We start from the raw sequence: 21,781 nt of genomic DNA, 5'->3' as shown, positions 1-21,781 counted from the left end.
CCTCTCAAAGAACATTTATTTCATTGGAAGAGGAAACACCCTTTGGGCTTTCAGAAATCATGTTTTCTCTTGTCTTTATGAAAAAAAAATGGAGGGAGGCATAATTCTACACATGGCCCTTGAAGATATAGGTGTCTTTTAGTGGCTTTTTGTCTCTGTCTCCATTCATTTATGGAGGGTTTACCAAAGTCCTTAGACATTTTATTCTTGGGACCCCTTTTGACACTCTCACAAATGAATAAAATACCAAAGAGCTTTATTATATATATTTATATTTATCATATTATGAATTAAAACAGAGATTTTATTTTAAAATGACCAGTTTTAAATAATATTACTTTCAATATAAATAGCATTTTTATGAAAAATAAAAAGTTTACTGGCAAAAGTGGTATTGTTTCTCATTTTTCAAAGTTTTTGAATGTCTGGCTTGATAGAAAATAGCTGTAATCTCACATCTGGTTCTGCAGTCTTTTGCAACATCCACGTTGTATAACCTGGAAAGCTCTTATGAGAGAAGAATAGTAGATAAAAGCAGATAACATCTTGGTATTTTTATGAAAATAGTTTCGAACTTGTGAACCTCCTCCAGGGGCTCAAGGTCCCCATGTCATACCTTGAAGATTGCTGCTCTGGATAGAAGTGAGAATGCTGAAGGAACAGGACCTAATTCATGCCCTGAAAGTGATAGGATTCAAGGCTAGAAAAATAAAGGAAAAGTCAATTTACAAAACAGTGTAATACATTCATTCTATACATTTTTATTGAAAAATAAAAACAGACAAGTTAATTGCACATTTTGGTGAGTGTTTTTAAGGATGTAAAGGCAAGATAGAATGGGGGAAGATGGTAAGGTACCTCCTTCAGATAGAGTGAATAGGCCTCTGAAAAAGTGACATTTAAGCTGGCATTCAAGGACAAGTAGCCATGTGAAGGGAGGAAATGTCCTCTGAAGGAAGAAGAATTTAGAGTTGGCTGCCTTAGTTATTTACTTGTTTACTATCTGCTCCTCCCACTAGAAATAAACTCCATGAGGACAGACCAGAGTATTCCTTGGGAGCTATTCTATTCTCAGAATCTAGTCCCTGCATAGCACAAAGGAAATGTATGATAACAGATTTTGAATGAGTGGAAAAAAGGCCTGGAGGAGAGTGAGTGAGGGGAAACATTTAGTTCGGATAGAGGGAAAAGAGGTATAAGGAAAACCAAGAAAGAACTTCAGTAATGAAGGATGCTCGGGCACATTTGGGAAGAGCAATGAGTTCACTTGGAGAGGGGATGGGGAATAGAGAAGTCTGAGCAGTGAGTATACTTGGAGAGGGCTTGGGGAATAGAGAAGCCTGGGGAGCGGATGATGCGCTATCCAAGTTATGAAGGACAGGTAGGAGTAATCCTCAAGGAAGGAAAGGTAGGAGCTTTCTAGGCAGAGTGGTAAATGACGAAAGGCCAGTGAAGGTGGCAGGGAATATTTGAGAAAGAAAGAAATAAGGTAGAATGAAATGATGAGCAGTGAATAGGAACCAAATTACCACGGGCCTTAGATGTGATGCGACTGACTAGGACCTTTTATTCTTTGTTATCCATGTAATAAGATGCTCATTATAGAAACTGGGTAAATAAAAGCGAGAAGCCAAAAAGAAAACCCCTGATTATCTTTTATTTCCACTTATTCCTCTTCCATTTTTCGTACTATTCATTTATAGTTGTATATTTTGTAGGTTTCCCGGGGTTAGGAGGTTTGTTTAATGTTCTTTGGGGTTTCTAGGTTTACTGTTTTCTTTTTTCTTTTTCGGCTTATCAAACACTTCTGATACTAACAGCTTCATAAACATCTTTTTTTAGGTGGTGAGGCAGTATCTAATGAACCATTCCTTAATGTTCGACGTTTATATTCAGTATTTCAAATTTATACATGATGTTTTGAAATATTTAAGTTTTACATGAATTTTTAAAACTATTGGAGTTTGTCCAATGGCTTTCTACAAAAGACTTCGCAATATACTACTTTAGAAGCGTGGCCTGGTTGTCGTTTAAAGGCAGTAAGCACGGATGCGATGCGAAGCGGGGGTTCCTGCCGGCGACCCCGGGGCACCTGAGACCCCCTCAGGCCGGTTGCACCAGGATCTCGGACCGAACACCCACAGGGGCACTAAGAAAACAAACCCGAAGCACGCGAGACGCATCTAGCTGGGTGCAAACAAACTCGGAAAGCCCAGGTGGGACCTCGGACGCGAAGACCCCTACGACCCCTCCTTCCGTCCAGCTCTCTGCCTTGCCCACTTCCGGTCCCTGCCCCGCCCCCACGCTCGTCCCGTGGCGCACGCGCGACGCCAGCGCGCCGTGTGACGTTGCCGCGCCGCGGCAGCAGACCCGAGCGAACCCGCGGCGGAGGCGGGGCGGAGGCGGGCGACCCCGCGGCCCGCGCCAGTTTGAATGGGAGTCCGCAAGATGGCGGCGGCCGGGCCCGAGGCGCGCCGAGGTGAGGCCGGGGAGGGGAGCTGCTCACTGGGCCCCGGCCCGACCCGCCCCCGGCTCTGCCTCCCCGCGCCGGGCGACCCCGCACGCCTGGGCTGTAGGGTCGCGGGGACTCCGCAGGGCCACCTACGAGCCCCGGAACCTGACTCCCCCACGGCCTGAAGGCGTCGGTCGGGTCAGCCCGGCCCGCGCGCCTCCTCTTCGGGCCGGGGTCGGTGCCCTCTGGGGTGTCTCGCGGGTAACCGGGGCCGGGGGGCGCGCTGACTTCTTTGTGGCGGTTTGAACGGGACGTTTGCGTTGTGTTGATGCTTTAACTGGAAAGGGAGAAATGTGGGTTGTGTAACTTTCATCTTAATATCAAGAAAAAGAAGAAACAAGCGTACGCCCAATTGGGACGCAGTGGGAGGGGAAGCCCCTTAGTGGAGGATACCCCAGTAAGGGGCATATGGGAATGCGCCTCTGGCACAAGAACCTCGCGTGAAATTGAGGTGGACGCCAGAGAATTAGATGCCGATGCGTGTGCGTGTGGGAGTTATCAGAAAGGCTAGAACTTGCCACACATTCTAGAATTTAAAGGCGTTTTCAAGCACTCCTCTCCACCCACATAGATGAACTACCGTCACACAATCCCTGAATTTCCCTTCCTTTAGCAATGAATGGCTAAAATGTAAACTAGTGTTAGGTTTCTGTGATGGTGATGAAACATGTAATCTTGTCATCGAATTCTTTTTTTTTTAGGCGATTAGAGTATCGGAATTTTTACTAAATGTTTGCGGTTTTTTTATATATGTATTTTTTATCCTCAAAGATAGCATTTCCATCTAGGGTTTTGTCTTGAATCCTCATGTTACTTCAACCAGATAAAACGTTTAGGGATGGCAGACAAATACACCTTGGGTAAATACCAAAGAGGGCCCTCCTTTGCACATGGTTAGTGGAGTGAGGATAACTTTACACAAAGCATCCTCAAGTTGATTAGATGGAAAGCAGTTAAGGGATCACTTCTGTTCTACCACTCTGCTGTTCTTAAACCACCACCTCAAAGCAAACAACCCTTCCAGGGATTTCACTGTCTTGATTTACAATTATAAGTTTGAAGGAAGGGGCTTGCTGGAAATGGTGCTAAAGGTTTCCCACAATAAAGTCAGTCTCCTGGTGAGTTGAGGAGAGTGAGGAAAGGATGTAGTCAAGTCTGAGCCGCCGTGTTCTCTCTTCACTGGAAAATCGCCTCAAAACACAAAAGGTTATATCACCACTACCTTGGAGAGCTACTAAGGTATACTTCAGTTTACTTAAAACTTTTGTTTGGTAAACCAAATTTTTTCTAACCCTCACATTTTTTCAGCGAATCAGTGACCCAGCTAGGGATAGGGCAGAGGACTCCGGCCCCCTCTGGTGCTCACTCTCAGACTAAACCAAAAGCAAAGTTATTACACATTTCTAAACATCAGTTTTGTGTTAACCTAGATTTTAAATGCAGTTTGAAAGCATATGGTTTGCGGATATTTTAGGGTGAGATCTGCAACACAAATCAGTTCAGTCAGTTTCTGGCTTCTGTAAGATTAATTATGAATAGGTCTGATTTTCTTCAAGTTTGGTATATATATTATATAAATTGAATACTCTGTTTTGTAACACTTAGCTTTTTAAAACCATACGTGAAATGAGTACTGCAAAAGATTAGCATGCACTCTTTATTATAGCTCTTGGGTTTATTTACCTTAATGATAATACATTGCAAATAGGCAAAACAAAAAAGTTAAAATTTCACGCAACATTCCAAAGTGGGAAAAGTAGGATGCAGGGTGTATATGTTTTGTAACTATAGAGCTATATTTGAATTTATTTCAGTTCCCATTGTCCACTTAAGAAGAAGGAAAAAAGTTACTTTTTAATGGGTTATCAGATTGTGTTTTAAAGTATACTTTAGATGTATTTCTAACAATAATAAATATTGTCCTAGAGATCTAAGTTTATGAAAATATCAGTCATATTCTATTAAGAATATAATGGATAAGTATAATATCCTAGAGATCTAAGTTTCAGTCTCTATAGCGTTCATATATGCTATGTAGAAAATAATGGAAAAATAAAAAAACATTATCTATTGACTTTTGCATCTGTATGTAATCTCAAGAAAGCTTACAGACATGAAGTATTTTGTTCAAGTGGCTTAGTAGAAATTAATTGGCATCAGTTAAACATAGTAGGATAGAGAACTGTGAGAAAATCCGGAAGATGAATTTACCAAACTAGTCTTTAATGCTTAATTTTTTTCTTGAAGATGCATGATTGGTTTCTTGTCATGATTTTTTAGTCCTGTAAAATTGCCAGTTGAAGGGTGGGGATATAGAAGTGTTAAGTTTTTCTTTTTTGTTTTAATCAGTAGCTATTTCATTAGTAAAGAATTCTATTTTCTTATTGTAGCTTGGTGTGTGCCTTGCCTAGTTTCACTTGATACTCTTCAGGAATTATGTAGAAAAGAAAAGCTCACATGTAAATCCATTGGAATCACCAAAAGGAATCTAAACAATTATGAGGTGGAATACTTGTGTGACTACAAGGTAGTAAAGGTAAGGCAAATATCTAGCCTCTTAAAAGAGACCCAATCAGACTTTAGTATTTCATATTTCTGTAATAAAAATAACCTTAAAAACAAGCAAAGCTGTCCTTAGTATTTAATACTCTAAACCATGATAAATTTTATGTCTTATCATCTGTATTGCCAAATAACTTTCAGAAGATTTTGAAGGATAAAATGTTCTTGCATTAGAATATTTTAAGGTGCTTATATTATTCTGCATCCAACTCTTGATTATCTCTGGGTGGATTATCAGAGCAAAATGTTTTATTCCCAATTGGTTTCTCTTGTCATTCATTTTGCTCCTAGATCATATTTCTTTACTATCACCGAATCAAACGTGGAGATTCAAACCAGTTTTTAGCATACTGAATCTCCTCTGGAAGCATCACTGTTTGTATTTTGCTACCATCATGTCAAACTCCACCCTATATTAGCAAGACTGTGGTGTAATAGAATAGCCTGTAGTGCAAAGTAATTTCTAGCCTTGGTTTACTACCTTCTGACTTCAACAGCACTTAACTTCTCTGAGACTTTCTTCCTCTTAAAATGCTGGGTTGTTCTCCGAAGAAATTTTTTCAGTCTAAGACTTAGAATTATATTGTTGAGTAATTGTTTTCTCCATAGCCTACCTCTCTCTCTAAGAATCTTTTTTTGGTCATTCATCTGTCAGTTGTTCTAGATAAATAAACTCAAGAATCCTGTTTAATTTATTTCCTTTCTCTTCATCTTCTGTTTCAAATCAGTCATTAAATCCAGTTTTTCCTTTGAAATGTCCATCTTCCTTTGGCATCACTGCTTTCCCCACTCATTGGTGTCTTTTTATCAAACATTTCACCTATACTCACAAACTTCAACCTTCTAAAAAACTCAGCCATCTGCTATTTCATCTTATAAGCTCTGGGCTGACAAATCTGGCTAAGACTATAATATAATCGTGCATCTTGGGTCCATGAAAGACTTGCGGTTTCCAGTCTCAGGCTGCTCAATTCTCTTGAGAGGCTTTATCTGTTGCTGTGTTTTCCCATTCTTGGCAGCAGTTTTCCCAGCTTTTATTAGTTTTTTTGACTTCTTACTCTATCCTAGACACCCTCATATTCAACTGAAGACCACTTCTATCTCAGTGGAAAATAAGACCTTCAGGTGTGAACACTCAGCCTCTTTCTTAATCACCTATGTGCATCTTTATGAAGAATGGTCCTTATCTGCATCATTCTTACTCTGGGAGGGATTACCATGTTTCTTTTTAAATTCCTATTCATCCCCTCTAGGATTTGCTTAATCAGTGATCTCCCTTTTTTTTTTTATTGATGTCCTTTTTTGTATGAAGCTCTCCTTTTTTTCACTGATGTTTCTCAAACATAAGCATATTTAGATCTTTTCTAACATTCAGAATTCTTCCTTTGACCTTTCCTCCTTCCTCAAGCAAGCATTTCGTTTCTTTTCCTTCTACATTACTTCGCGTTGTTTTTTTTAACAGCTTTAGTAAGATCCAATTCACAAAAGATATAATTCACCTATTTTCAACTGTATCATTCAAAGCTTTTTATATATTCACAAAGTTGTGCGACTATCACCACAGTCAATTTTATAACATTTTCATTATCCCTAAAAGAAGCCCTATACCCCTTAACCATTTCCCCACTGCCCCCCAGTCCTAGGCAACTACTATTTTGTTTTCTCTGTGAATAGATTTGCCTGTTTTGGGCATTTCATATAAATGAAATCATAGAATATGTGGTCTTTTATGGCTGGCTCCTTTTCCTTAGCATGTTTTCAAGGTTCATCCCTAATTTAAATGTGTAACAGTGTTCCCTTTTTATTGCCAGATAATACGTAGTATGGATATGCCAAATTTAATTTATATATTCATTGGTTGATGGATATTATATCTTTGGAGAACTGTCTATTCAGAGCTTTGCCCATTTTTTTTTTTCATCCAACATGTTTTTATTGAATTCAATTCTCAAAGTTTGCACATTATAGTTAGTTCATATTAGTGAGGTGTTATAATATTAGTGCCCGTTTTTTAATTGGGTTGTTTGTCTTTTTATTATTGAGTTGTAATGTCTTTATGCCTTATATATACAAGTCTCTTATCCAGATATATAGGATTTGCAAAAATTTTCTCATGTTCTATGGGTTGTCTTTTCATGTCCCATTAACTTTTTAACCTACTTTGTTTTGATTTATGCCCCCATCAGTGACCTAACTGCCAAACTTAAAAACCACATTTGACTTCTATGCCACAGTTAACACTCTTGGCTACCCTTTCTTCTTTAAAACTCTCTTGTCTGTGAGAGTCTACTTAGATTCAGATTTTGGCTCTGTACTAGTTGTGTGAGCTTCAGTGAATTGCTTAGCTCTGTCCTTCAGTTTCTTCATCTATGAACTGATGATAGTGATAGTACTCATCTTGTAGAGTTAATATGAGCATAGTTAAAATGCTTAGAACAGTGGCTGGCATGTCATAACTGCTAAATGAGCGTTCACTGTCATTGTTATTCCCCTTATCCCTTCTCCTTCTTTCCATCTATTTTTCTTACTGTTTTTTGTAACTCTCCTTTACTGTCTCCTGTTCATCCTTCCTCTGAAATGTAGATATTGTCCAAAGCTCTGTTCTTAGCCCTCTTCTCACCTCACAGTTGTTCTGTAGATGACTCTTTCCTGATGATAACTATTTGCCTTCAAATCTTTATGAGGCCTTAACCTTTTTTCTGGGCTTCATTTTGAATTGGATACCCTATAGATACCCAAATTCAACATATACAGAACACTAGCCATGTCCTTCCCCAAATCTGGATCCTGCCCTAGGTTTCCCCATCATGGTTTGTAGAATTGTAATACTCCCAGTAACCTAAGCTAAAGCTCTCAGACTTCTTTAAATTCTTGCTTCCTGGGCAGGCCACGGTGGCTCAGCAGGCAGAGTTCTTGCCTGCCATTCCAGAGACCTGGGTTCAATTCCTGGTGCCTGCCCAGGCAAAAATAAAAAAATTTTTGCTTCCTTCTACCCTCTAAATGTGAGGGTTCATGAGATTGAGTTATCTCTGCCTCTATCTTTTCTTGTTCATTCCTACTGTAGTTTAGGTTGTTCTATATTGTTATAGTTGTCTTAAAACCTTCTGATTTCCTACCACCTTAGGATGGTTGGGGGATTTCACTTATACCTCCTTCCTCCCCATTGCCATCTCCTCCCACCCAGTTCTCTGCATGGGAGCCATACTGAATTATACTCCTGGTCTTAAAGCTCCAGCTGACATCAGCTCTTCTAGGAAGCTCTCCATGACTTAGCCTAGATGTAACTCCCACAGAGCTGGTAATGATAAAAGGCACAGCACTTATACCATATTGTAAGGGAGTATTAAATTGTCGGTCTTTCTCATTAGGCTGTAAATTCCTCAAAGTGAGGGGCAGTTTCTTGCTAATCTTTATATTCCCAGTGCCTAATGTAGTATTTGATACAAAGAAGAAACTCAGATGTTTGCTGAGTGAGTCCATGGCAAAAATAAACAGGAAATAGTAGTCAGTGGATTGCTGCTATAATCTAGCATGAAGCTATGAAAGTCTAGTCTAGTAGTGATGGTGGAGACTGGAAGTGACTGAGGCAAAGGGCAACTTAATTCCCTAACCACTAATTAAATCACTTATGTACTAGAGAACACAGTCTTGGCCCTCAAATGGTTGACAATTTAGCAGGAAAAGTATGACAAACAGAATTATAAATTGTGACAAGTTCTAGAATAATGACAAAAGCAATGGTATATAAGTCCTGTTCTGAACAGGAACCAGTGAATTTTGTTGCAGTTGAGGAAGGGAAGAAGGCGCTACAAGAGCAGACCAGGTAGGATTTTGCCAAGCATCGAGGGGAAGAAATGGTATTCCAAAAAGGGGACAGTATAAAAAAAGCAAAAGGGCACAAAGCTACCTAATGTATCCAGGAAATCAGAATGTAAGTCATTTCTGTTTTTAAGCTATGTTCCTAATGCTTAGAACAGTGCTGGATCATAGCAAATGCTCAGTAAATCTTAGCTAAATTAAAGAATCACAAGTATTTCAGTGTGGATAGAAGGTAGGATAAGAGAAAGCAGGATGAGGGCAAAGGCTATAAAGGTGGCTTGTGGCCAGATGGTCAAGAACCTCAATCGCATGCTGAAGTGTTTCAGACATGGAGACACAGGAAAGCATCAAAGGTCTACAGCAAGGCCCTAATGCCATTGGAGGAGCATATTAGACGCACCTCTGATGATATCGTGGACCATGTTATTGAGACCATGCTCTTTTATGAGCCAATTAGAGGGCAACCACAAAGGAAAAAGGTACAGTAGTCCTAAAATCTTGTACCTACCCAAAAATGTAAAAGAAAAATAAGAAGAGAGAGAAAGAAAAAAAGGAGGTATTGAGGCAATATGGGTTTATAGATTAAATAATTTTAGAAATAGGGTATATGAGTGGGGTGTTAGGGGCATAAGTGAGCAAAATAGACTGCTTATTCCAAAGCAAGAGGTCAGCTGAATTGATGGGAAAAACTACAGTGAAACCAAACATCAAAAACAACTACAACACTTTTCGAAATTCAGTATTAAAAAGAACCATGGTGGCTCCTTCAATGTAAGTCCAGATCCCCCTAGTAACTTTCTCTATGATACTGAGACAGGTATAGATGGATTTATCATGAAGAACAATCAGTGTTTGTTTCAAGAATGGGATAAAGCACTAAGGGTCTCAAGCTGTGACTGATACTGGGGCATGGTCCCTGGTGTCCTGGGGTTTATCTTTAAATGAGAGTAAAAATACTTGAGTGTTTTTGTACGGAGTACTTAATTATAGTTGAAGTGCTAATGTGAAAAGGATCTAGCTTATCCTGGAGGGCCTGGGTAGGTATCCCTGAGAACTGGTGTTTAACCTTCATACTTTTCATACTTAGGGATTAAAAGATAAGTAGGGGAGAACCTGGAGTCAGAAGAGAGCCTGGTCTCTTCAATGAAGAGAAAGAAAGCCAGTGTGGATGAGACATAGGGGCAGGGAGTAGTAAGGTGAGCCTGAAAGGATGACCAGAAGCACCCATCCTTATCGGCCAAGAAAAGGATTTTGTACTTTAGTTTAAGGGCAGTAGGGAACTATTTAGTTGATTTAAGCATGGGAAGTGATCAGATGAGGTGTATGTGTTGAAACATTACTCTGACCATTGTGCATGAATGGATTAAAAGTGATGAGAGTAGACAGAAAAGCAGTCAGGAATAGTCCAGGCAAGGAAATATGGGAAAAGAGCAAGAACCTGCATATAAGCCCTGAGGAAGAGCAAATGGTACTCTCAGGGAGAACAGCCAAAGAGACCAAGACAAAGTAGTAAGAAGAAAACCCAGAGGATAAATAATGGAAGCCTGAGGAAGTAATAATGTCAGCAAAAGAGAGTAGAGAACTATGAGTCAAAAAAACTAAAAAATCCTTTGGATTTTAGCAGCAGAAGGTTCCTTCTTGTCCCTAGAGCAGTTTCTGTGGCATAGATAGAAACCAGAATAGAATGGATTAAACATAAATTGGAGTTGACAAGGTGGAGTTGAGTAGTCTGGACAACTCTTTCAGGAATTCTAGTTTGAAGAAAGGGAGAGGTAGGAGAGGGCTGTGTAGGTATGGGTGTTTATAATTTCTTTTTTTCGTGTAAAAATTTTTGAGTAGATAATACATCTATTTCATTTTAAAAATTCAATATTATAAAAGGTCATATACTGAAGTCTCCACCCTTGTGACCTAGTCTCTTGGTTCTTTCACACTTAGCAATTCATTGTACCTTTTAAAAATTCTTCCACATACAAGCATCTATATTTCAAAGGAAGTTTAATTTAATTTTACTTTTTTAAAAATGAGGGAGGTTAAGTACTAGTGAGAACCAGTAGAGAGGCAGTAACCGAAAACCTTGAGGAGAAGAGAAATAATTGATGGAGGAAGTCCATCTCTTTTGTCTGCATCTGCCTTCTCTAGTTGTATGTCCGTGTAAGGGACATTTATGCATGGTTTCTATTTTCTCTCTGCATTCAGAACAAAGGTCAGATGCTGCAGAAATTAATGGGGGTGGGTGTGGAGTAGAGGACTTGAAAATAGAAGAGGTCTGAAATAGCCAACTTGGGAAATGGCAGAATACTAACTGGGGAAACAAAGAGGTCATTACTATTATGAGTGACAGTCAGGGGTCCAGTTGAACTTAAAGGATATATATTGTAGTAGTACTGAATCTCAGTGCTACATGACTTTCTGCAACAGTGTTCTTGCCCTGTCCTCCATACAGAATCATTTCTGACAAAAGCTCAGTGACTCTATTAACAGACCCAGCTCAGTAATGAGAAACAGGAACCTGCATGCACATAGATAGGCCTTCTCCCTTGGTAACCTAAGTAATAAATACTACCCAAAGCTTTGACTTCTTTAAGTAGCCAGGTAATTCTGTGGCTCTAGAATCACTACTCTACTACATGGCACAAACTGATACAGTTTTCCACATATTCACAACAGATTAATATTCCTAAAGGACCAATTACATCTAGAGTGGTTTTTTTTTAAGAGCTATAATAACAGAAATCATTGAACTACAACTCAGATTTTACAGACTTTCCTACCACTAACATTGAGTACTGATGATGATTTCAAAATTTGCAGGAAAAAAATAAGCTGATGAAAGATAGAAATTGCTTTTGTTTTTTGGCCACCTATATATATATATATATGTATTTTTAAATTTTGGTGCTTGCTAGTAGATGACAAAGCAGATATTAATGAGAAAGCATGAACTCCTATCTCCGGGTTGAGTTGAACAGTTTGTTTTTCTTTAAGGACTTGTGTAGTTACTGTTGTGATTGTTATATTACATACGCTTGGTAATCATATTCTTTGTTATACATTTAGAAATATTTAGTCATTAATTAAGCAGTTGTCCTGTGTTCTGGTGATACAAAGAATATTCTGTCCCTCCCCACAAATGACTGTAGTTAAGGTTAGAATTGGGAACATAGTTGGCTTGGCAGTGATTAGTTCTCCTTGGGCAAAAGAGGCAGGGAAGGCATCAGAAAGAGAAGAGGTTTGAGCTAAATTTAAAATATAACTAGGTTTCTCTACACATAAAAAGATGAGACTGAAATAAGTGAGGGTACGTTAGGCAAGTAGGAGAAGCCGTTCTCATTGTGACCACAGCACAAAGATAAGGAAAAGCCTGGCATATTCAAGTACTGGTAGCAGTTCAATATGGCAAGAGGGGACCGTATGAATGGAGAGCTTGACAGGCACCTGAGCCAAAGAGGCAGCAGGGACAATCAAGAATGGCCTTTGTTACAGTAGGAAGTTTGAACTTTGTTTTGTAAGTAATGGGCGAGCTATTAACAGTTTTTAAGGACAAGAAACAGAATGGCTGATTCTGTGTTTTTTTTAATTTTATAAGAAAGCTACACTATAGTAAAAAAGGATAGATTGAAGCATTGTCAGTCTGAAGTCAGGGAAACCGGTTGGGGAGGATAATATAATTCAGGCAAAAATTGAAGGCCTAAAAAGTAACTAAAACTATAGTAGTAGGGATGGCCAAGAAGTATCTAAACAAACTTCAGGATGAATTAGATTGAGAAAATGTGATACAGACCGACTTCATAGTTTGTGGTTAATATGGGTAGGTTAGATGGGGTAAAACTCACCATGATGGGCAGTACAGAATGAATCACTTTAGGAAGGGCAGTGGAGAGTTTCATGTGGATAGATGGTTTTACAATTCTAGTGGACGTCCGGTAGGCTATTGGATATATGGGACTGCAGATAAAATATGGGGAGTCAGCATATAATTACTACTGGAAACCATTGGACTATTATGAAGTTGCTCAGAGAGAGCATTCAGATCAGGAATTCTTAATCTGGAAAAGAGGCCAAGGATAGAGCCTTGAGTTTCTGCACAGTTTAAGTGGTGGGCCAAGATGTTCTCTCAGCAAAGCAGGTAGAAAGGGAACATGAGTGAAGAGAATCAGAGACTAAAGCCTAGGGAATGGTGGGCAGTAGCTGACAAGATGTTACAGAGGGGTCAAGGAAAGTGGAGGACTGAAGATTCAGTTCATTGGTTCAGTGATTAGAAGATGGGTAAAATTTAAAAAAAGATTAGTAAAATTGTTCCTGATCAACAAGATGGAGTTAAATGTAACTGTATTTCATGACTCCCCATAGAAACTCAACAGTTTCTAGGAATTGTAAGAAGCATGGCCTAAATTAAAGTTGAAGTAAATACCCCAGCCATGTATTCAAGGCGATCTAAAATTTGCTCTTGCTTTTCCATTAAGGTGTTATCTCTCGCTTCATTCTGAGCCTTAAAGCTAGCCAGATTCATCTCTTTATTGCTTTTTGGAGACTTCATGCAGATCTTAGATCCAGGGTCTTGCTTGTGATTTTACATCCTGCCTGCCAACAAATTCTTTCAGTCTTCATGGTGCAGTTAGTATGTTCTACTTCTTTTATCTTTTACTGATTGTCTGGCCTATATTGATTTCCCTCTTTCTTTATACTTTAATGGTATATATTATCTTATTTGTTTTGGCTTTTAAAATGTATTGCCTTGCATTGCTACTTCACATATCATTACCTTCTTTTCCAATGAGATTTTAACTCCTAAAGCTAGTGGTACTTTATATTTCATCACACTCTCTATTGACAGAGTTTTCATGTACCTTTATTATAAATGTTAAAATAGTTGAGTGATTTTAACCTAAACCAATCATAGTGGGAGAAAATAAGTGTCTATAAGAAAAAATTCATATGATGCATTCCAAATTATGTAGCAGTGATTTGTGGATCATTTTTACCATTGTACTCCATTTCTGTAGGTAATCAAGAGTTGATTACATATTAGAATGAGCTACTGATATAATACATAAGGCTTATGAACTTTGAAACTTTTATTTGGAATTTTAGGGCAGTGAATTAATTGAATTTGTTTCCTGAGTCAAAAGTGACTTTTCTGTGAAAAATTAATATTTTTCAAAACGACAATTTGGGGGAAGGTGTTAATTTTAGAAGTAAAACATGCTTATCAAATGCAGAAGTCTACGAAGTAGGAATAAAATATTGCTTAATTTCTACACAGTTTTTGCCACAAACCGTCATGTTTTTTAAGAGTCTTTAAATAACTTCCATAAAGTTAGTAGGTACCCAAGTGATTAAAGTATAAAACTTGGTCACTAAAACTACAGGTAACATCTAACATTAAACTATACAATAAATTAATTTTGGAAGAAAACTCTTAATTAATATGGTAATCTTCAATGGTGAGATGTTTTCTAGTTTTCTGGATGATGATTTAATTTAATAATTAAGGCTAGTGGGTTTCTTTCACAGTTGGCTGTCAATTGTTAGCTTAATGCAGTGCTGTGATAGCGAAGACTAGCAGCGGAAGACGCAGGACCAGGGTTGACTTGCTTCATTCTAGCATCAGAAAGACAAGAACTTTAAGAGTTGAGGGTAATAGATAAGTTATTTGTGCTGTCATGTGGCTCTCATTACCGGTGATGTATGTGTAGTAGTTCTCTGGTAGTCAGGAGGGAGAAATCCTTAGACTTTAGGAAGCCCTCAGTTCAATGAATACTTAAATGTAGGTCTTGGCTTTCTCTTTTCTAGAGTCACAGTATATATTTCCATGGAAGTACAGTTTTTATGAATATCCTCATACCATAATTTAGCCACATTTTATTTTAAACAGAGAAAATATATTATGACCAGAAAAGCAGAGTTCTTTTAATTCACAAGAATGACTGCTTGTTGAGTTGACTGTGATAAAGCATTCAGTTGCAAGTGCTTGAGGAATAAAATAAGCTTTCTAACTAGCGAAGTGGGTGGCTGCTGCACTGCTGCCTGGTAGTGCACCCTGCCTGCTTTGAGTCTCTTCAGTACAGCACTTCACATACCACAAGCCCTAAACCTTCCGGGTCATTCAGTCTGGATAAATTGTAAACATTAAAACAGCTGTCACGGGCATCCTTACTTTATAAAGAAAAATTTATTAAAGGCTTCAGGGAAAAGCAAATGTTTCTCAGTTAATAGGATTTTGTCAATTATCTGTGAATTAAAGCTTAAAAAAACGTAGAATGCAGTTTTTAATCACGTTGATAGTTCAGAGGCATTTTGTGATCTTATTTTACCCCAGGACATGTGAATATATCTTACTTACTAATCCAGAGGACTAGAAAAAATGCTAAATTGAAAGATTATGTTTTACTTCAGAATTTTCTGGTAATATACATTTAACTACTGCCTTTAAGAGAAACTTAATGAACACGGCATTGCCTTAAGTCACAGATAAGAAGGCAGGATTCCAGATACTGTGGTGAACATGAGTAGCCTGAGGAATAAATCAAAATGTTTGATCTTTGGTAGATTGAGTGCCTGCTACTAATCTAATCATGTGTAAGTCTACATAGATCATTTGTGTTCTTGAGAACAGCACTGTCCGAAAGAAATATAATGTAATTTTTAATTTTCTGGTGACTTTATTAAACAAATTAAGAAGAAACCAGTGAAATTTCTTTGAATAATATATTTAATTTAATTCAGTAGATCCAAAATATTATCATTTCATCAAGTAATCAATATTTTTTAAATGTTAGAGATATTTTACATTCTTTTTCTGTACTGCCTTCAAAATTTAGTGTGCCTTTTACTCAAAGCACATTTCAGTTCTTCCCAGCCATGCTCACTAGGCATACTGGACAGTACATTTATAGGATGCAGGCCTGAGACACTGAGAAGTGTGATTTCCCTTGATCCAGTCTACAGATTAAGGTTTGGACCTTAGAAAACGTCGGCATCGCTATCTGGCCAAGTATGCCACAAACCTAGGTCATGAAGTGTTAGCATTGGGACTACCTGTTTCCATGTAGAAGATAAATATTCTTTTTGTTTAACCTAATTGCTGTTTAGTAAAATATTCATGAGTATCAGTACCTTTACCTGTTACGCTACAGCCAAATATGTTTTGCTGCATCTAAATTCTATACATATTTTATATAATGTAAAGGAAAATAGTTTTATTGTTATAAAAATAAAAATCTGAAAATCTGTTAGAAAGCTGTGAATCGGTATATTATGAGCTGTTAGTAAGAAAAATAATGATTACTTACTCTTTAACATATTTAAGGCTATTCAATAATTGGGACTATCATAATTATACCTGCATTTTCTTTTATATTTTAAGGATATGGAATATTATCTCGTAAAATGGAAAGGATGGCCAGATTCTACAAATACTTGGGAACCTTTGCAAAATCTGAAATGTCCATTACTACTTCAGCAGTTCTCTAATGACAAGCAGAACTATTTATCTCAGGTAAAGAAAGGTAAAGCAATAACTCTGAAAGACAGTAACAAAGCTCTGAAACCTGCCATTGCTGAATACATTGTAAAGAAGGCTAAACAAAGGATAGCTCTGCAGAGATGGCAAGACGAGCTCAATAGAAGAAAGAATCACAAAGGAATGATATTTGTTGAAAATGCTGTTGATCTAGAGGGCCCACCTTCAGACTTCTACTACATTAATGAGTACAAGCCAGCTCCTGGAATCAGTTTAGTAAATGAAGCCACCTTTGGTTGTTCATGCACAGATTGCTTCTTTGAGAAATGTTGTCCTGCTGAAGCTGGAGTTCTTTTGGCTTATAATAAAAACCAACAGATTAAAATCCCCCCTGGCACCCCCATCTATGAATGCAACTCAAGGTGTCAGTGTGGACCTGACTGTCCCAATAGGATTGTACAGAAAGGCACACAGTATTCCCTTTGCATCTTTCGAACTAGCAATGGCTGTGGCTGGGGTGTAAAAACCCTTGTAAAGATTAAGAGAATGAGCTTTGTCATGGAATATGTTGGAGAGGTACGTTCAATTTATCACATAGTAAATAATATGCATGTAAGAGGCATGTTTTTTGTTACCTTAGTTTAGTAACATAAATATTTGATACATTCTGATGTTATTTGCAGATAGGTAGAAATTCATTTTTTGATTTGGGAGGAGGGTTCTCTGGCATGTAATGGAACCGTCTGTGAACAAAAAGGATATGTAATAACAAATGAATATGGTCATCTTTCAACAAACAACCATTCATAGTCATTGAAATTGGCATTTGCTAATTTTAAAATGTGACAACTATTTTTACACAAAAATCCTACGAAGATTATCACATATAAACACATACTGACTCTGAAACCTTTAAATTGTAACTGACTGTATCCATTGACCAAATGTGGTTAAGTGTAGTTGGCAAAACTCAATTTTGTATCCAAAGAAAGGTATTGTAAGGTAGACCAATGTTTTATGAACAAGTATTGTAAAACAGACAAAAGCCTTTATTGCATCCATAAGAAAAATGCAAACTTTGTCCCTACGTAGGGCTCAGATACTTTGCACTGCACAGAATGATCTCTAAATTAACATACAAATACTAGCAAATTTATTTTTATCCAAATAAAAAATAGAGATAACAATATTTACTATTTGCCACATACTATCTGAAGCACTTTATTAACTCAGTGATCCTCTCAACAACTCCATGAGGTAGTTCTGTTATCTCCATTATTATGATTGATGAAACAGAGAAATTGAACTCGCCCAACCTAAGTATACACGGTACAGTAGTAAAGAAGGGCTGGGATACAAAATCAGAGCTCAAGAACCAGATTTATTTATGTCCTGTAGAGAGACCTGTAGCTGTATAGCTTTGTGAAAACTCTAATAAATCATAAACTAGTACAGTGTTTCAGCTTCTTTATTGCTGTGTTGTCTCAAATCCTATTTTGAGTCATAATTTTTTTTGCACCATTATTTCTGCCCCCTTCATTTTCCCACATCTTCCTGTCTAGCTTTTTCTACAGTAATTTGTGTGATGTTAGTTTTGATGACACTTTAATTTCTTACTTTTGAAACCTTTGTGGACGTTTTTATACTAAGCCCTTGGCAAATTCTTTTTCAAGTTTGTTTATTTCCCATTGCTTTGCAGATTTATAAATGAGTGTTCGTCAGTTCAGCAATAGCTACATAATATACTTTAGTTTTTTTCTCTTTAGGTAATTACAAGTGAAGAAGCTGAACGACGGGGACAGCTATATGACAACAAAGGAATTACATACCTCTTTGATCTGGACTATGAATCGGATGAATTCACAGTAGATGCAGCACGATATGGAAATGTATCTCATTTTGTGAATCACAGTGTAAGAAATACTTCAACTATAAGTAGGACCAATAATTCAGCTTAGTTCTGTTTTTCGTGATTTTCCATAGCATGAAGAATAATTATCTTTAAACTATGTACTCTTTTAAAATGCTTCACATTTCCAGAGTATTTTAATAATGAGGGCCTGGTAAGTCATTGTATTATTGTTGTATTAGGAATATACACTTTAAGCTATCTACTAAATACTGTGCATTTTGCCAAAACTCTCCATATGTTACTTCATTAAACTTTCCAACAATTTTGTAAGGTAGGTATTATTATATTAGAGGAGGAAATTAATAATCAGAAGAGGTAAGAGGTCAAAAGTTTAAAAATCACTCAACTATACAGATGTCTTACAGAAATTAACACAGCTAAGTTTTAGGATGTAAAACTAAAGATAAATGTGTGTTCTCTTAAAATGTTAGCATATGTTTAAGAATTTGTACAGTACTGAAGTATTTAGCACTATTTTTCTAAATTATAAATCAATATTCTTCCTTTATTTTCAATTCATGTTTGAAAAGATCTTCAGATCTTAACTCCAGATTATAGTACACCTACTAAACACTAAATACCACCTGTTTTAAATCATATAATCTGGTGAGAGTGATAAGTATTTCCAGTTTATAATTAATAAGGAAAATCTGTCTCAGAGAGTAAATTAAATAACTGATATAATAAGGAAGTAGACTGTTAAACTTTTTGATGGACTTTATACCAAGAAGTTAGATAATTAGTATTTCAATGCCAGAGAACTTCTGAGTCCCTTGTTAGTCTTCAAATTTACTTAAACTTTTACTTTAAATGATTTTTTTCTTAGTGATAAATTTGAGGTTCTAGATATATTCTATTCAAAGACAATTAAACTGTTCATTTTGATTTCTTAGTATGATTCACTGGATCTTTATATACATTCCATAATTTAATGTAGGGTTATCAAAATATCAAATAATTCCAAATGAAAGTTTAAGCAGTAAAACTCCATTCTGTATGAAATTTTAATTCTGTTGTGCTGATTTGATTTTTGAAATATTCTAGTTCTTTAGGGTATGTCTTACTGAAATATTTACAGGTAAAATTGTATGGGAGATTTGTATTAAAATTTTACAGGAAAATAAAACTTGGTACTAGATGAAGCAAGATTGGCAAAATGTTGATAGATGTGGATGGTGTACAGTGGATAATGGGGATTAATTATATTATTTTTCTCTACTTTTATTTATGTCTGAAATTTTCTGTAGGTGAAAATATTATTTTATGTGCATGCCTCAAAGACTTCTACACAATTTAATTTCCCGCATAATGCTCTGGAACTATGTTACTCTGAGAAATTAAGGATTTTATATGGCATATAGAGGAACACATTGATGTCATTTTTATTTAAATGGATTTTAATGTTCTTTTTTTAGTGTGACCCAAATCTTCAGGTGTTCAATGTTTTCATTGATAACCTTGATACTCGTCTTCCCCGAATAGCATTATTTTCCACCAGAACCATAAATGCTGGAGAAGAGTTGACTTTTGATTATCAAATGAAAGGTATGGTTTTTCACGTCATATCATTCATCTTAATTGTTTCTGTATGAAGAGACTAACCTTACGAGAGTTTAGACTAACCTTAGAGAGACCTTACATCATCTGGGCCAAATGAATATTAAAGATGATCAAAATTGAGACTATTAGAGTGAATCTTTTTACTTGAGATCACAAAGCCAAACTGACAGAACCAAAACTACTTTTGATTTCTTAGAATGATGCATTGGATCTTTCTTCTTCCATATTCCTTAATTTAGCGTAGTTAGGAAAATACCGAACAATTCCAAATAAAAGTTTAAGCAGTACAACGTGAAATCTGGCAGGACTTAGACTCCTTAATTTTTTCAGAACTTCTATTATGGATGCTTCTTTATTATAACATCTTCCCTCAATACCATAAGCTTGCATTTTTAAAAAATGTTATCTTATATTTCTGAATATTTACTAAGAGATGTATAGTCAAAAAATTGAAAATATGGTTTAAATCATGCGTACTTAATCCATTCCTACCTGAATCTGACTTATAGAAGCTGTATTCACTTCTGTCTCATTGTGGCAATATAAATGCTTTCTTTCCTTTCTCTGAGAATGATGCCCTTTCCATATTGTTACTGCTTGACCTCAACTTGATGTGCTCTTAAGTAATGTATAAAGTGAACCCAGTGTATAAGTTAGATTTTCCCAGTACGTTTCATCATTTCAGCATCTCTTCTCACAAATATGGACTAATAACATACACTTTACCTTTTATTCACCCATACCATCCTTTCAAGACAATCAATAATGATTTGTCTCTGAGCGTTCACTTTTATTTATATATACAAAAGGAATCTACCTTTTCTTGGGAGTTAAATTTGATGGTCTTGAATACATAAGCCCACTCACTAGCTACATTAAAACTAATAGAAAATTTGAAATTCATTCTAAATTGTCCTCTTTCTTCTGTATTTTTCTGTGTATTCAGGTTCTGGAGATATATCTTCAGATTCTATTGACCACAGCCCAGCCAAAAAGAGGGTCAGAACTGTGTGCAAATGTGGAGCTGTGACTTGCAGAGGCTACCTCAACTGAATTTTCAGGAAATAGAACTGACGATAATTGTAGTTTTTTTTTTTCTAATGTGAATATTTTTTCATATTTTAAGATTATACCTGTGTTAATTTACAGTTCATATTTCAAAACTTATCCAAAAGCATTACTGATGTTTCTGAAGAGAGGAGTATCAGCCCACACAGAAGAATTTGAAGTGTGCATTTTTAATGGTTGGATGCCGAACATGGAAGGAAAACTATTTACAGATCAGCATATGTGTACTTAAAAAGTCTGTGTGAATAGAGAAATACCTCCTTCATTATATGAGAAGTGTTAACCTGATGATGTAGCAGTTGCCAAGATCAAACATTCAATTTGCCCTATACCTTGAGTTTGAAGACATAGTTATTTCAATTTGGGCAAATATACAAATTCTATTTTTGTTACTATATTGTCATTCTATTTACCTGCTTAATACTTGCTGTACTTGTATGTGAGACAAATAGGTGATTCTGAATTTTATATCTATTTTATACTTCTATCATTAAAACATTGGCATCTTAATGATATAGAAAGTTCAGGTATAAAATTAAATGTAAAAAAATTAATTACAACTTGATTTCCTATTTTGAAGCAATCTAGACCATTCTGAAGTGTGTTGGAACCAGTAGTTCTTAAAGATTTTTTATCCTGTTGATGACAAATCTCCAGAAAGCTCTTTCTAAAAGTCCAGAATGGCTGGCCATTATGCCTCTTTGAAAGGACTAAAGTCATGAGACCAGTACGGTGTTCTGGACTGCTAGGTAGCAGGAAATAAGCTCTTGAAATGCACCTCTTATAATGCAGATCAGGAGATCCACATTGAGGACCTCTGTTCCCAATGGAAACAGCATCCCCCTGGCATCCCTGTGCCTAATGACCATGGTTCCACAATACA

The 21,781-nt window shown here is 36.7% G+C and overlaps 1 protein-coding gene and 1 long non-coding RNA gene across 5 annotated transcripts; one reads left to right on the top strand and one right to left on the bottom strand.

Annotated features, from left to right (window-relative positions):
* Positions 1–359: 359 nt before the first annotated feature.
* Positions 360–2,264, bottom strand: LOC143689647 (uncharacterized). The gene is made up of 3 exons (XR_013178866.1): positions 2,164–2,264; positions 617–700; positions 360–507 (listed from the first exon to the last, which is right to left on the bottom strand). It is a non-coding gene; the product is annotated as an uncharacterized LOC143689647 (long non-coding RNA).
* Positions 2,265–2,364: 100 nt separating this feature from the next.
* SUV39H2 (SUV39H2 histone lysine methyltransferase) lies at positions 2,365–21,452 on the top strand. Of its 4 annotated transcripts, none has more exons than XM_077169351.1 (6): positions 2,365–2,479; positions 4,903–5,048; positions 16,263–16,394; positions 18,125–18,271; positions 19,686–19,815; positions 20,777–21,452. In XM_077169351.1, exons 1-6 carry the CDS (start codon positions 2,434–2,436, stop codon positions 20,881–20,883), a joined length of 708 nt encoding a protein of 235 aa, XP_077025466.1. In that variant the 5' UTR covers positions 2,365–2,433; the 3' UTR covers positions 20,884–21,452. The 4 variants fall into 4 exon arrangements, with proteins under 4 accessions (XP_077025466.1, XP_077025463.1, XP_077025465.1 ...); XM_077169348.1 differs by having other exon boundaries at positions 16,263–16,934; XM_077169349.1 differs by lacking the exon at positions 2,365–2,479 and adding an exon at positions 2,704–3,751 and having other exon boundaries at positions 16,263–16,934.
* The last annotated feature ends 329 nt before the right edge of the window (positions 21,453–21,781 follow it).

This window comes from Tamandua tetradactyla, chromosome 7, assembly GCF_023851605.1.
Source record: "Tamandua tetradactyla isolate mTamTet1 chromosome 7, mTamTet1.pri, whole genome shotgun sequence".
In the NCBI taxonomy this organism is placed as follows: domain Eukaryota; kingdom Metazoa; phylum Chordata; class Mammalia; order Pilosa; family Myrmecophagidae; genus Tamandua; species Tamandua tetradactyla.
The sequence above is the reverse complement of the archived record's forward strand: the minus strand, read 5'-3'. Positions and strand labels throughout refer to the sequence as shown.

Excerpts from the sequence above, each read along its gene's own strand:
- SUV39H2 (XM_077169348.1), top strand. The coding sequence starts at position 2,434 with ATGGGAGTCCGCAAGATGGCGGCGGCCGGGCCCGAGGCGCGCCGAG. Across the intron at positions 16,935-18,124 it reads TCATGGAATATGTTGGAGAG|GTAATTACAAGTGAAGAAGC; the intron begins GTACGTTCAATT and ends TTTTCTCTTTAG. Across the intron at positions 18,272-19,685 it reads CTCATTTTGTGAATCACAGT|TGTGACCCAAATCTTCAGGT; the intron begins GTAAGAAATACT and ends TTCTTTTTTTAG.